This window comes from Triturus cristatus, chromosome 2_1 (genome assembly GCF_964204655.1).
Source record: "Triturus cristatus chromosome 2_1, aTriCri1.1, whole genome shotgun sequence".
NCBI lineage: Eukaryota > Metazoa > Chordata > Amphibia > Caudata > Salamandridae > Triturus > Triturus cristatus.
This window is the reverse complement of record NC_140581.1, coordinates 265,121,516-265,137,032: the sequence shown is the minus strand read 5'-3', so window position 1 is coordinate 265,137,032 and position 15,517 is coordinate 265,121,516. Positions and strand designations below refer to the sequence as shown.

The 15,517-nt window shown below is 49.9% G+C and overlaps 1 protein-coding gene across 1 annotated transcript in view; it reads right to left on the bottom strand.

Annotated features, from left to right (window-relative positions):
* SPEF2 (sperm flagellar and cilia associated 2) overlaps positions 1-15,517 on the bottom strand; it is a 1,083,747-nt gene that overhangs the window by 783,866 nt on the left and 284,364 nt on the right. The window contains exon 14 of the mRNA XM_085631001.1: positions 14,050-14,306. Coding sequence (XP_085487127.1) covers positions 14,050-14,306 — 257 coding nt within the window. The remainder of the gene's footprint in view (positions 1-14,049; positions 14,307-15,517) is intronic.

Here is a 15,517-nt window from a genome sequence, read left to right as displayed (position 1 = left end):
TGCCTTGTCCAGGATTCAAACAGAAAGTTCTGAACATTCCGTTACTCCGCAGCCTATTATTCCAGCATCTAAATTTGTGTGCACCATAGCTCTGGCTGAGTTCAAGGAAGAAGTTGGGAAACAGATGTCTGCAGCAGAAATGGCAGAGTGGGCTAGCCAAGAAGAAGGCAGGATCATCAAGGATTCGTTACCGTATCGAAAGGGAGCGCTGTATCTACCAACTACGAAAATTCAAGAACTAGTGTTGAAAGACTGCCATGACCATCCTCTAGCAGGCCATAAGGGAATCTCGAAGACTATTGACCTAATTCAGAGATATTTTTGGTGGCCCAACATGAATTCTCAGATCAAAGAGTATGTGGCAGCTTGTGAACTCTGTGCCAGGGGAAAGTCAAATAGGCAGGCTCCTCAAGGGTATTTGCAACCCCTACCCACACCCAATCAACCTTGGCATACTATTACAATGGATTTGATTACCGACCTTCCTTTGAGTAAGGGGTATAACACAGTATTGGTGGTGGTCGACACCTTTACCAAGATGAGTCATTTCATACCTGTAAAAGGGGTTCCTTCAGCTGCCGAGTTAGCCAGACTCATTCGGGAAAACATAGTGAGGATTCATGGTGTCCCAAAGATTGTTATTTCCGACAGAGGTCCCCAATTTGTGTCCCACTTTTGGAAGGCATTTTTGAAAGGGTTGGGAGTGGAAGTCAGACATTCTACCAGTTATCACCCCGAAACAGATGGCCAGACGGAGAGGGTGAATCAAGAGTTGGAACAGTATTTACGTCTGTTCCTTCTGGATCGGGGTGGCCAGTGGTCAGAAATGTTATGGATGGCGGAGTTTGCACATAATAATGCAAAAAATGTTTCCACAGGATATTCCCCCTTCTTCCTAAACTATGGGCAGCATCCAAATCCTTTCTGTAGTCAAGGAGATTTTGGGGTTCCAGCAGTCAACAATTTATTGTCAGATTTAAATTCAGCTCGTAAGTCAGCAGAGTCCAATTTATTGAAGGCTAAGGAGGGATACAAGAGACAGGCAGATAAGCACAGGCGAAAGGCACCCCAGTATCAAGTAGGAGATTCCGTATGGTTGTCCTCACAACATCTTAGACTGAAGGGAAATAGAAAATTTCAGCCTCGTTTCATAGGCCCATTTCCAATTGAACAAATACTGGGTCCAGTCACTGTCAAACTGAAATTACCTACTCAGTTAAAGATCCATCCCGTGTTCCATGTGTCCCTTTTGAAGAAAACAGTTCCTAATCTCCGATTACAGAAACCTCCACCCCCTCTGTTGTTGGGCGAACATGTAGAGTATGAAGTAAAAGGGGTTCTGGATTCAAGGAGGAGTAGGGGAAAGTTATGGTACTTGATTGACTGGAAAGGTTATGGACCCGAAGAAAGGTCTTGGGAATTAGCTGAGAATGTTCATGCTCCCAAACTGATAAGACGATTCCATATGCAGCATCCTCTAAAACCGAGACCGATGGATCGGTCCTTGAGAGGGGGTACTGTCAGGAACTATGTGAACGCCATGACTCTAAGTAATCACTCTCTGAAAAGACATCGAGTCATCGTTAAGCCTTCTCTTTGCAACTGTTGGTCAGCGGTTCCTTGTAGGTCGACCGTTACAAGATGGCCGCCTAGTTTTCCCCAGTATTGAAGGGAGTTGGAAGTCTCGCGGGAAGTGAGATTTCGCGCGCCGTGGAAGAACGTTCCACTGCGCACTTCAATTCGCCTAAGTCTGAGAGAGGTTGTGTTTGCGGAAAGCTCTCAGTAATTTTCAGTCAGAGCGTCTGTCTTCTACCTTCGTGTGTAACCACGCGGAAGGAACTCTAGTCCCAGACCTACACTCATGAAGTGGGAGGTCGTGAATGAGCACGTCAAAAGAAGAGCATTTTCAGTCAGAGAAATCCGTTAGCCCTTCTTGAGTCAGAAAGGGCAGCAGAATCCAGATACACAGATTATCGTCGAGCTACTGAGAACAAGATATCTCGTGTCTCCTTTACTCCGGTAGGCTTACCGTCGAGAGAAGGAGACTGAAGTTTTTCAGCCAACCAGTTGTCACTAGAAGCAAGTAAGCACTAGACTGTTGTTGCAGCGCATGCCTCATTCTTGACTGAAAGTACTTACGCCTGCAGCACGGAATTCCTTGCCTCCCTTGCGCTTTCCCTATTCTTTCCTTACTGTTTTCCTTCCCTGTCCCTTTTTGCGCGATTTCAAGCCGTGAAGCAGAGCTACAGTGGAGCAGGCATAAACCTTCAAAAGCTAAAGTTCTCCTGAACTAAACTTTCATCTCTTGGACTACACCAAGCATTATCTGAAGGAGGTAACGATAGGAAGATCAGAGAATAGGTCATCCACTTAGCCTAATCAGAAGTGGACCTCTGATCATAAGAAGAGAAGCAAAACTCCTGCAGAGACCTGGTAGGCAAAGGGGGGGGAAAAGAAATAAACTGGAACCGTAGTGATTAGGGGGGTAAGTTGAGGCATTAAGTTGAAATGATGTTCCCATCTGTGCATTAGGAATCCTCCGGAAATCGTCACCTGACTGAGGAGGGAGTCCAGGCCAGCACGAGTGTCTCTTCTCTGTCCCATTCCCCTTTCCCCCCATCTGGAGCAGCTGCTCATACGCAGTGTGTTCCGGAGAAGGGGCAAGGGGAGCTAGCATCATTCTGCCTCTGTGAAGATATTGGTGCCGCAGTCCTGACAATAGTCCCTTGAACACCTACCACTGTCCACACCTCAGGCTCATATGGTGTCCGGAACTTCCACCCGGGGTGTCGGTCTTTGATCGCCACCCGGTCTCCCACTCTCAGCTGCGGTTCTTGGGCTCTTCGGGCCTCGCTGGCCTTCCGATTCATTGTTTCCCTCCTCGCTTGGACGCGTGCATCATCCCACTCCACGGGTACCCACATCGGATCTGACGGAATACTGTCTCTTGGGGCCCGCTTGAACAGAAGATGAGCCGGAAAACACTTGGTGGTGCTGTGAGGAGTCTGTCGGTATGCACCAAGGAACTGGTCAAAAGCTGTTTCAGGGTCTTCTCCCTTCTCCACTGCGATGCGCAGCGCTCAATTAATCGTTCTCATTAGTAGTTCCATTTCCCCGTTTGCCTGAGGCCATAGCGGGGTGATCTTCCTGTGGCGTATCGCTAGATTTTCAAGGTATTCCTGGAACTCTCGCCCCTGGAAGGGGGGTCCATTGTCAGACTTGACCTCTTCCGGCAACCCCATCATTGCGAAAACTTGGTCCAGGACCCTCTTCACATGCGTGAACGCTGTCGACGCTACCATTTCAACGATAGGGAATTTCGAGAACGAGTCGACCATGACCAGCATGTGACGGCCGTCCGGAAAACTCCCAAAATCCACACTGAGACGTGTCCACGGAGTCTTACTGGGTTCTTCTGTGATCACCGGGGCCGCCGCTGGGTCCCCTCCTGTGATCGTACAGGCATGTTATTGCCTTACCATCACCTCTACCTTGGAGCCCATCGCCGGGAACCAGACTTTGTCTCGCAGCCTGGCTTTGGTCTTTGCCATTCCTTGATGGCCCACATGTGCCAACGCAAGGATTCTTTTCTGTAGACTTTCCGGAACCACTATCAGGTGTCCTCTCAAGACGACTCCTTCTTCCCCCACACTGAGTTTGCTTCGGATGTGCCACAGTTGTTGGCGAGCATGGCTGACCTCCTGCCGGAGGGCGCGGGCGCCATCCATGAAGTGGGCCCATCCATTGTTCTCCAGTGCTCCTCTAACTCGAGAGAGAATGGGGTCCTCTTGAGTTGCTCGACCAATCTCTTCCAGCGTCATGGCCTTGGGACACGCCCCTTGTGACACCATGTTGACGAATGCTTCGGTGCTGCAGGTATCCGCCGACGGGTCGGATAGCACCGTGGACTCCGGGTGACGGGCCAAATAATCCGCTAGGTTGTGAGCCTCGGGACGGTAGATCACTTTGTAGTTGTAGGCTTGCAACTGCACTGCCCATCGTTCGATCCTCGGGGGTGCTAGCCAAACAGGGGGAGCAGCGGTTTGTGGTCAGTCACGACCTGGAATTCTTGGCCGCACAGATACAGGTGGAAATGCTGGCATGCCCACTTTATGGCCTCTCGATTTGGGCTTACCTAGTCTCGGTCTCCGTGAGAGCTTTGCTGGCATAGGCGACGGGCTTCAATACTTCCGGGCCGTGTTCTTGAAGGAGGACTGCTCCTAGGCCCACCGGGCTGGCGTCAACGACTAGTTCTGTTCGCCGTCTGGGGTGGAAGTAGGCCATGACGGTCTTGTCCAGCAGCCCTGCTTTGATGTCTTGGAACGCTTTGTTGGCTGCTAGCGTCCATTCCCACTTGTGATCGTGGTGCGTGAGGGCGCGCAACGGCTCAGACATGGTTGCAAGATTGGGGATCAACCGTCCACAGTACGTGGCCATGCCGAGGAAACTCCTCACTTCGGTGGGGTTTCGAGGTGTGCTTGCCGCCCAGATAGCTTCGGCCTTCTTCGGGTCTACCAGGAGTCCTTCGCGGGTGAACGTATACCCAAAGAAATCGACGCTTTCTTGATAAAATGAGCACTTGGATTTGTGTAGAGTCAGCACACAGTCTACCAGCCTCTTCAGCGTGGCTCGGAGGTGAGAGTGATGTTCCTCGAGCGTGGTGGAGAACACAAGGATATCTGGATTTGTGTAGAGTCAGCACACAGTCTACCAGCCTCTTCAGCGTGGCTCGGAGGTGAGAGTGATGTTCCTCGAGCGTGGTGGAGAACACAAGGATATCATCACTGAGGTTGATCACCCCTTGCAGCCCTGACAGTGCTTCCCGGATGGCATTTTGAAAGACCTCAGTGGCTGATGATACTCCGAAGCTGAGCCTTTTGTACCTCCAGAGGCCAACATGTGTTGAGAAGGTGGTAATATACCGGCTCTCGGGCTCCAGTTCCAGCTGGTGGTAGTCGGCGTTCAGGTCCAGCTTAGAGAACCACTTCGCCCCGTTAAGGCCTGCCACGATGTCGTCCATCGTGGGGGTGATGTGACGTTCTCTCTTTACTGCGGTATTTGGCAGTCTCATGTCGACACAGAGTCGGATGGCCCCTGGTTGTTTGGGCTTGGGTGCCACGGCCAACGGAGTAGGGCCAGAGACCTTCTCAATTACGTCTAGTTCTTTGAGCTTTCGCAGCTCCTCCTCCACTTGCGGGCGTAGGTTGAAGGGCACCCGCCGGTGCCTGAGAGCCACCGGGTCAATGTGGAGCTTGAACCTCTTGCCCTTCAGCTTCCCAAGTCCGGTGAAGAGAGCTGGGAACTCCTTCAGCATTGCTTCCGCATGGGAGTCATGGATCTGATTGGAGAAGAAGACAAGTCCTAGGTCCTCTGCTGTATAGCAGCTGAGTAGAGTTCCCTTTTTACCCTCCGTAACGTGGAACCGTGCCTCGGTGGAGTAGCTCCCGCTGGCGACGGTGGTCTGAATGACACCACGGAGAGCGAGAGGATTGGTGCCTCCATATGTGTATATTTGCACCGTGGACGGTGCAAGAGGGGGTCGCGGTGACAGGTCATATTGGTCGGAATCGATTACATCTACAGACGCACCGGTGTCAATGGGGCTTGTACCTCCGTGCCTTCAACTGAGACTGCGTTACAACAAACAAATGATGGACGGAATGCTGACAATGCAGACATTCTCCCCCAGTCAAGAGATCTGGGTTAAATCCATCGTTCTTTTGCCCACTACACCACCCCAGTTTAGACATGGCCATATGCAAATCAGTCTTGACCCTGTGCCTCATGGGAACAGTCCAGCCCGAACTGCCAAGCCATGTCTTCCCTGGACCGGAATCAAGCATCCTAGGACCGGTTTCTGGCTATCAGCCGTCATCAGCCAGGATAGCTTGACTCCAGTGGCGTAGTGAGCACGGGTCCCACGTCTGGGAATACCCATTCCACTTAGGGCGAAAAGCGTTACAACAAACAAATGATGGACGGAATGCTGACAATGCAGACATTCTCCCCCAGTCAAGAGATCTGGGTTAAATCCATCGTTCTTTTGCCCACTACACCACCCCAGTTTAGACATGGCCATATGCAAATCAGTCTTGACCCTGTGCCTCATGGGAACAGTCCAGCCCGAACTGCCAAGCCATGTCTTCCCTGGACCGGAATCAAGCATCCTAGGACCGGTTTCTGGCTATCAGCCGTCATCAGCCAGGATAGCTTGACTCCAGTGGCGTAGTGAGCACGGGTCCCACGTCTGGGAATACCCATCCCACTTAGGGCGAAAAGCGTTACAACAAACAAATGATGGACGGAATGCTGACAATGCAGACATTCTCCCCCGTCAAGAGATCTGGGTTAAATCCATCGTTCTTTTGCCCACTACACCACCCCAGTTTAGACATGGCCATATGCAAATCAGTCTTGACCCTGTGCCTCATGGGAACAGTCCAGCCCGAACTGCCAAGCCATGTCTTCCCTGGACCGGAATCAAGCATCCTAGGACCGGTTTCTGGCTATCAGCCGTCATCAGCCAGGATAGCTTGACTCCAGTGGCGTAGTGAGCACGGGTCCCACGTCTGGGAATACCCATCCCACTTAGGGCGAAAAGCGTTACAACAAACAAATGATGGACGGAATGCTGACAATGCAGACATTCTCCCCCAGTCAAGAGATCTGGGTTAAATCCATCGTTCTTTTGCCCACTACACCACCCCAGTTTAGACATGGCCATATGCAAATCAGTCTTGACCCTGTGCCTCATGGGAACAGTCCAGCCCGAACTGCCAAGCCATGTCTTCCCTGGACCGGAATCAAGCATCCTAGGACCGGTTTCTGGCTATCAGCCGTCATCAGCCAGGATAGCTTGACTCCAGTGGCGTAGTGAGCACGGGTCCCACGTCTGGGAATACCCATCCCACTTAGGGCGAACAGCGTTACAACAAACAAATGATGGACGGAATGCTGACAATGCAGACATTCTCCCCCAGTCAAGAGATCTGGGTTAAATCCATCGTTCTTTTGCCCACTACACCACCCCAGTTTTGAAAGACCTCAGTGGCTGATGATACTCCGAAGCTGAGCCTTTTGTACCTCCAGAGGCCAACATGTGTTGAGAAGGTGGTAATATACCGGCTCTCGGGCTCCAGTTCCAGCTGGTCGTAGTCGGCGTTCAGGTCCAGCTTAGAGAACCACTTCGCCCCGTTAAGGTCTGCCACGATGTCGTCCATCGTGGGGTGATGTGACGTTCTCTCTTTACTGCGGTATTTGGCAGTCTCATGTCGACACAGAGTCGGATGGCCCCTGGTTGTTTGGGCTTGGGTGCCACGGTCAGCGGAGTAGGGCCAGAGACCTTCTCGATTACGTCTAGTTCTTCGAGCTTTCGCAGCTCCTCCTTCACTTGCGGGCATAGGTTGAAGGGCACCCGCCGGTGCCTGAGAGCCACCGGGTCAATGTGGAGCTTGAACCTCTTGCCCTTCAGCTTCCCAAGTCCGGTGAAGAGAGCTGGGAACTCCTTCAGCATTGCTTCCGCATGGGAGTCATGGATCTGATTGGCGAAGAAGACAAGTCCTAGGTCCTCTGCTGTATAGCAGCTGAGTAGAGTTCCCTTTTTACCCTCCGTAACGTGGAACCGTGCCTCGGTGGAGTAGCTCCCGCTGGCGACGGTGGTCTGAATGACACCACGGAGAGCGAGAGGATTGGTGCCTCCATATGTGTATATTTGCACCGTGGACGGTGCAAGAGGGGGTCGCGGTGACAGGTCATATTGGTCGGAATCGATTACATTGACAGACGCACCAGTGTCAATGGGGCTTGTACCTCCGTGCCTTCAACTGAGACTGAGCACATGGGAGGTGGTCTTCGACGGGAACCTGTCCGGCTGACATACGATACCACGAACACGTCATTGTCTTCGTCCTCGTATATCGGGAGTCGTGCCTGTGGCTGGTCATCCGGCACTGGAGGTGGGTCGTCGAGGGAGATTTGGTGAACCCGCTGCGGCACGCTTCGGGGTCTTGACGATGGTTGTCGGAAACGCCCACCGTGGCACACTCTGGCATAGTGATTTAGCCTTCCACAGCGGGAGCACGTTTTCCCTTTTGCCCCGCAGACGGCCGTTGCCGGGTGGTCTTCGCCGCAGTATCCAAACGACCCACCTGGTGGCGGTTTGGGCGCCTGACGAGGTAATGTGGGGCGTCTCTGGATGGCATCCACCTTTTCTTCTTTGATGTGTGGGGTCCTAGGCACCGGCGCAGCGGCGACCGGTGTGTGTAAAGCGGCTTCCATCTCTTCTGCCCGGGCATCTGACAGCTCATGAGAGCGAGCTAGGACCAGGATTTCATCCAGCGAGATTCCAGGTTGTCGGAGGATTAGCTTCCGCAGGAGCTTTGAGCGGCAGCCTAGGATGATCTGATCTCGGATTTCCTCCCGCTGGTCTGTGAAGGGGCACGTGCTAGCCAGCCGGCATAGACGCGCGTAGAACATGTCGACCGATTCGTACCAGTCTGCCACGTCCTCCGGAACTTGAATTTCTCGAAGTCGGGGTTGAGCTGTGGGTCGAAGTGTCTATTCAGCGCGGCGACCGCCGCTTCAGAGTCATCGTCATTCCCTGTGTTGGGGAGCGTCTCGAACAGGTCATAGATCTCTGCTCCTACGTAGTAGATGAGGAGTGACCGTTTTACGGTCCCATCAGTTTCCCGGGTCCCCTTAAAGTAATGATTTAGCCGTTCGACCAGGGCCTTCCATCTTGGCGCAGCAGTGGCGGGATCTGAAACCTCGCTGAATGGGGGTAGCGGTGCGACTTCGGTGTGGGTGAACACTGGTGGTGGTGGGTTGGCACCAACGACTGGATCTTGCCCTCCAGCTTGCTGGGCGGCCGCACCTGCCGCTGGTACGTTGCTCATTGCGGCCTGGCAGGGGCGCGTAGGCGCAAGGGCGTGGCTTGCGCGTCGACGTGCAGCTTTGGGGCGTGCACTTCAGCCCGTGTCCTTGTGTTGCTGATTGTGCAGGGGTCCGTGTGACTGCACGTAGGGGCGCGGCTGACTTTCTGGCGCAGCTCCACGTGTGGGGAAAATGTGTGCCAGCTGGGCCCAAATGTCACAGCCCCCCCAGTTAGTGAACTGTCCTCCCTCCAGGCCAGGGTAGCCCAAGTGGCGTAATCCTGCAGGTGTTGACTGCTGCCCTAAAATAGTCCACACTGTCCCTTGGTTTGATGCTTGGTGTGATGCTGCCAATGCTTGTTTGTGTGTCCCCTCCTAACTTTTTTTTTTCTCTCTGTGTTCTTTTGTCCCAGGCAGCGGAGGGGGCAGCCAGTGTCAGGGCCTCGCTTCACACCACCAGATGCAGGGGGCCAGCGCTGAGCAGGGCAGGAGCGGAGATGTCCGCAGGGCCGCTTCAGCAAAGGTGAGGTCACCTCACTTACCCCACACGTCGCACGCAGCTCCGTATGCTCCACCAGCTGAACGCGCTCCTGTAGGCCAGGGAGACGCGTGGGCGGGCGCAACGCGAGCTGGAGCCAGAAGTGGGCAGGCAGTGCGGCCGCAGACAGGTACGATGAACGGCACAGGCGGCCAGGCTGGAGTGGTGCGGGTGGGCTCTGCGAGCTCCGGCTACGAAACAGGTAGCAGCATCGGGGGGGAGCAGGCAATGCGGGTGGGCTCCGCACGCTCTTCGGTGGGAGCCACACGAGCCAGTAGGCACGCGTGGGGTGCGACCGGCCTCGTCGCCAATGTAGCGCGGTGGGGCCTTTGTCGTAGTGGGCCACAGCAGCGCCGCAATAACAGCGCAGGACCACCACATATACCTTTTTTTTTTTTTACTTTTCAAAAACCTTTATTTACTGATAGGAATTGTACAGGACAAACCGCCTACTATCCACGTAGCAGTGGGAGGGCTCTGCCGTTCAGTCGGGCAGTCAAGTTATCTCTTACACGGCCATTCAGCCGACATCCCGAAGGACCGGCGGCGTCTCAATAAAACAGCATATACAAAAGCTCAATCATGATCGCAGCTTCGACTGGAGTTTGCACTAGTCCCCAGTCCATGTTACAGCATACGGCTATGAATTAGAAGCATAAAAGTATCCTCCGGAGCCTGCTCACCTGGCGTAGTCCCTGTAGGTTCTAATCTTATCACTAACCGCAACCACCCGCCCCACCCACCGCACGGTGACTGTCTCCTCCTGTCTTCCATCCTTATGTACACGTGTCCTCAGTCCTATTGTCTAGACGTAACCATCAGCAGCACCCTCCTGCACTCAGTCCGCATACAACCCTGTGTTACTCATTCACCCTCTGAACGACCCCTATTTGAGCATCCCAGTCAGATCAGTAGACCACCACATGTACCTCATGGCTGGAAGACCCCGAGCGGTCTTCGACCTCATTTATTTATACCCTCGGGACGAGCCCGCCCCGAGGGGTGTATGAATGCATGTGTGGTGCAACATTGTAGGAGAGAACCCGGATGGCTCTCTACAGGCGGAAGCTGCGCACCTTCCAACATGTGTGTGGTGCTTGTGCTGCTTGAAGTGCCACGCCCACCGACTGTCCGTGAAAAGGTGGGAACTGCACACAGCACAGTCTGTATGGACCGGGTGGGCCACCATTGTATCCTGGCTGCAGATTAGGCTGGAGGTGTCTGGTCCAGTGGAGGCACAGCCAACAGTGAAACAGTGAGTAGCAGCAAATCAGCGCAAAAGACACCCACACTACTGCATCGCAGCTTGGCCACAGCAAGCATCGCCCAGGGTGCTATACCAGCAACGTTAGCACAGAGAACATGTCTAACTTCCCTGTCATAGAGCCATTCATGGCAGAATGGAACCCATCTGCTCAAGCCCCGAAGGTGGAAGAAATGGGTGGGGCGCGTGCTCCTCTTCTTTGAGGCCACAAAGGTTGAAGATGACCAGAAGCGTGCCATGATCCTCCATCTTGGTGGGAAAGAGGTTTACAAAACCTCACGCTCATTACAGCCCTTAACGCAGACTATGAATGCTTCGTGTTCAGACAAGCGAGACAACAGCCTGAAGAGTCGTTAGATGTATTCCATGCACGTTTAAAAGAACTAGCAAGTACCTATGGGTTTTGAGATGAGACAGAGGAGATACGAGGCCAAGTTATTCAGAAGTGTGCCTCAGCAAAATTGAGGGAGCGAATCCTGGAGGAGTCGGGGAAGTCACTGGCAGACATACTTACCCCATGCCATTCCAGTTTGAACCCAGCCATATGCAAATCAGTCTTGACCCTGTGCCTCATAGGAACAGTCCAGCCCGAACTGCCAAGCAAGGTCCTCCCTGGACTGGAAACAAGCATCCTAGGACTGTTTTAGGGGTTTCACCCCTCTTCAGCCAGGATAGCTTGATTCCAGTGGCATGGAGAGCATGGGACCCACGTCTGGCCATACCCGTCCCACTCGGGGTGACAAATGAAAAAACAACAGTTGATGGACAGAATGCAGAACAATGTCATACATTCACCCCAGTACAGAGATTTGGGCCTAAATCCATCGTTTTTTTGCTCACCATGCCATTCCAGTTTGAACCCAGCCATATGCAAATAAGTCTTGACCCTGTGCCTCATGGAAACAGTCCAGCGCGAACTGCCAAGCCAGGTTCTCCCTCCCTGGACTGAAAACGAACATCCTAAGACTGGTTTAGGGGTTTCACCCCTCTTCAGCCAGGTTAGCTTGATTACAGTGGCATGGAGAGCACAGGACCCACGTCTGGGCATACCCGTCCCACTCAGGGTGACAAATGCAAAAACAACAGTTGATGGACAGAATGCAGAACATTGTCATACATTCACCCCAGTACAGAGATCTGGGCCTAAATCCATCGTTTTTTTGCTCACCACATGCCATTCCAGTTTGAACCCAGCCATATGCAAATCAGTCTTGACCCACATAGAGGCAATGTGTAAAGCATTTATGCAGCACACAAACAGTAATAACGTGCAAACACAACACAAGAAAATCCACATCAATCTAAAAAATAGAATACATTATAATACATTTTTTAAAGCCAAAACACCAAAAATCCAAACAGTAGAACACAAGCTCTGAATGTTTAAAGATTTTTATTAAACCACGGACATCTAGTAGCACAAGACAGGCTCAAAGTCACAAAATATGGCCAACCATGATGGAGCGTGGGTTGAATACAAAGAGTGGTTTGGGCCCGGTCAGCTCTTACCTTCATACTGAGGAGGGAGAGTTGTCGTTGAAGAGCAGATGGATGAAGTTAAGGTGAAGATTTCCACATTTGGACTCTCTTTTTCTGGAAGTCGAAAATCTTCAGTGGGATGAAGCTGAAGGCTGTAGCCAACGAAAGCTACAGGAGGCTGCATACTATTTTGCCAAGATAGCAATGAACAGGATTTGTTGCTGCAGAGAAGAAGATAGAGGGAGCTGCTGCAATGTCAGGCCTACCAGCGATTCACCTTGAGTGAACAGAAAGCAGGATGGTCCTGGCATTGCCTTGGTTCTCGAAGCAGTTTTTAGCCAAAAATGTTCTAAGTCCCAAGCTTTTGATTTTGGTTATCTTCATACCTTAGCACTACCACCAAGGGTCCATTACTGAAGGGGTACCACTTGGGCTGGTTCCAGGTGTATGTTCAAGATGGTGGGAGCATGTTATGTTCCTGTGGTTCTGAACAGGAGGCCAGCGAACTAGCCCTTGCAATCAGTCTGGTATTCATGGATTCAAGTGATCAAACAGTGCTCAAGCAGCAGGACAGGTCTCTAAGACTTCAAGGAGAGACCAGGCCAAAAAGCAAGTGTTTATACCTGGTGCCTCTTTTGAAGAAGTTGAAGTTTCTGGAGGTTCCTCTTTTAAGTGCTAGAAATGTCTTGACTCCCCTGCCCTAGCTACAGGCTGGCTGCAGTAGTAACACGCTTTTTTATGTGAAGGAGCCTATTCAATTGAAAGTATGTATGTACCAAGCCCCCCCCCCCCCCCCCCACCTGCTAGCAGATGGCCCATTCAGGCACACTTAATCCTTCTACTGTGCAACTGTCTGGTAGGAAAAATTCACAAACAGAAAGTCCAACTGCCAACTACAATTAAATTAAAATTGGAATTTAAAATCGAACTTTACCATTAAAGAGGATTTGTGATAACAATTTCATAGATACCAAACATGAAATGCTGATCTCTTCCCAATCAAAAGTTAGCACTTACTAAATGTATTAAGGCAACCCAATATTATCCTATGGGGATGAGGTAGGCCTCACAGTAGTGAAAAATAAATTAAGGAGTTTTTCACTACCAGGACATGGAACACTTAAAAGTATATGTTCAACCCTTTAAATACAATGCACCTGCACTATGGGCTACCTAAGGCGTACCTTGGGGTTGACGTAGGGGTAATAAAACGGGAATTCAAGGCTTGGCATGGGGGTTATACTGCCAATTCGAATTGGCAGTTTAAAACTGAATTCAGACTGCAATGACAGGCCTGGGATATGTTTCAAGGGCCTACTTAGGTGGGTGGCAAAATACGTTCTGCAGGCTTCCTAGTGGCATTTAATTTACAGTCCCTGGGTATATGGTATCCCACATTACAAGGCACTTATAAGTACATTAAATCTTGTTTGAGCCAAAGCTACCATGTTATAGGAAGTGACACAAGCTCTTTAGCTCTGGTTAGCAGCGGTAAAGTGCACAGAGCCCCAAAGCCAACAAAAACAAATTCAGCAAAAATAGGAAGGGGGAAGGAGAGACCCGGCAGAAAAGGCCAAGTCCAACTGTTGTGGTCTTCTAACGTGTTACAAGAACAGTTGCTCTCAAGAATAAATGCCCAGCACACCTGTGTTTCCTTTTCTTTTTTCCAGTGTACAAAAACAAAGTTTCCCAAGGCAAATACTTTATCTCCCAACTTATAATACATTTTGACAATTGAAATCTGTAGCCTTAAAATGTCCAACTTTAACATACAAGCTTTGGTTAGCTGAATATCTGCTGCTGCTAGCTATTTTGAATATACTGCTACGATGCCAAACTGCATTTTACGAAGGTAAAGGTCCACTATTAATATTGAACCAATTTAATTCCAACCATACCTTTCGATTCTGAAATACGTTGCAGCACCTGTTTGTCGGAAATATCAATCAAAACTGCAAAATCAAGAGCCGGGGGCAGGGGAGGAGGGTCCTTTGCTGCTCTGATATCCGTTACCAATGTGGAACTTTTTTTCTTCTTAACGTTTTGCTCTGAAATGTCAGGATCCACCCCAGTGAGAGCTTTCTCAAGCAGTTTTGCCTGATCAATCGTCAATGGGAAACCATCCATAATCCATCCAGTATTTTCAGGAATGTTACTGAAATTAAATGATAAAAGTAAACTATGAACTTCAAATTATAAAGTGACCACTACTGCAGTGCTTACATTAAAAAGCAGGTGTACTCTACAAAATGTAATGCTAATCAATGTATCATCCATTGGAAGAATAAAACAGGAAATGAACCAGCCTATATTCTTAGTTATGAATTTCAAGACATACAAAGATCTCAACACTGAGTGCTTAAATCTTTGAGCTAGCCAATAAAGATCAAAAGTAATCAACTGCTTCCATAAAAAGACAAATACTATTCTTGACAGGTAAAAAACATGAGTATTTTTGGAATGACACTTTTGCTTTTAAAGTCATTACTGGGTCTTATACTGCTTGTGCTGTTCTTTACAAGACAAGGTAAAAGAAAAAGAGCACTGACTCACAGCTATAGATTTTAAACTAGTGTTATTGAAGAATTTGGCCAATGTAATAGAGAAAGTGTATTTTCTTTTTTTGGCTTAAAATATTTAAGGAATTATGATTGCGGTAAGCTTCAGTTCGAGTAATGTGGTTTGATATAGATTGCGAGCACCACGAGGAGGGTGATTCTGATCACTGCATTCTTTTTTGCAGGGATGCAGTTTCCTGAGCATAGAGTGCTGACGAAGGGTAAGCGGTGTGGTTAAATTGCATGGATATACTAAGATTAGGAAAATATGTGTATTTCTGTGTATATAGGATGGCATATGGCAACGTATAATTAGGTGATGTGGTATGTGTTGGTCACTTTCACAGAGAGATAACGCTGTGGAATGGTGTTATTCTTGAATGCAGTTTAAGGAGGATCCTGAATAATTCGTTCATATGCATCGTCTGTCATCAACAGGTATGAGTTTGTGCAAGTCTGGATGTTGTCTTCATGCCTATAGTGAATTAGGTTTACAATAAACATCGAATTTTCTGGATTTTTGATTGTTTATACAGTTCGTGCAATTTCAGAGGGCCAGTTGGACTCTTCATGTTGAACATTACATCAAACTAAACATCCAGTGAGTATGGTTTCACTGCATAATGCTAAGCTTGGTTTTACTGGGAAGCGTGGTTTCTTCTTCCTTTGCTCTCCTATTTTTCTTTTTGCTTTGTTTAAGTTGGTTTTATTATTATTTTTTTACACTCATTGATTCGCACACATTCACACATAAAATTTCTTGATGGACAGGGCGTTTTTGGCACTGTACATGTGACAAGTTTTTGGA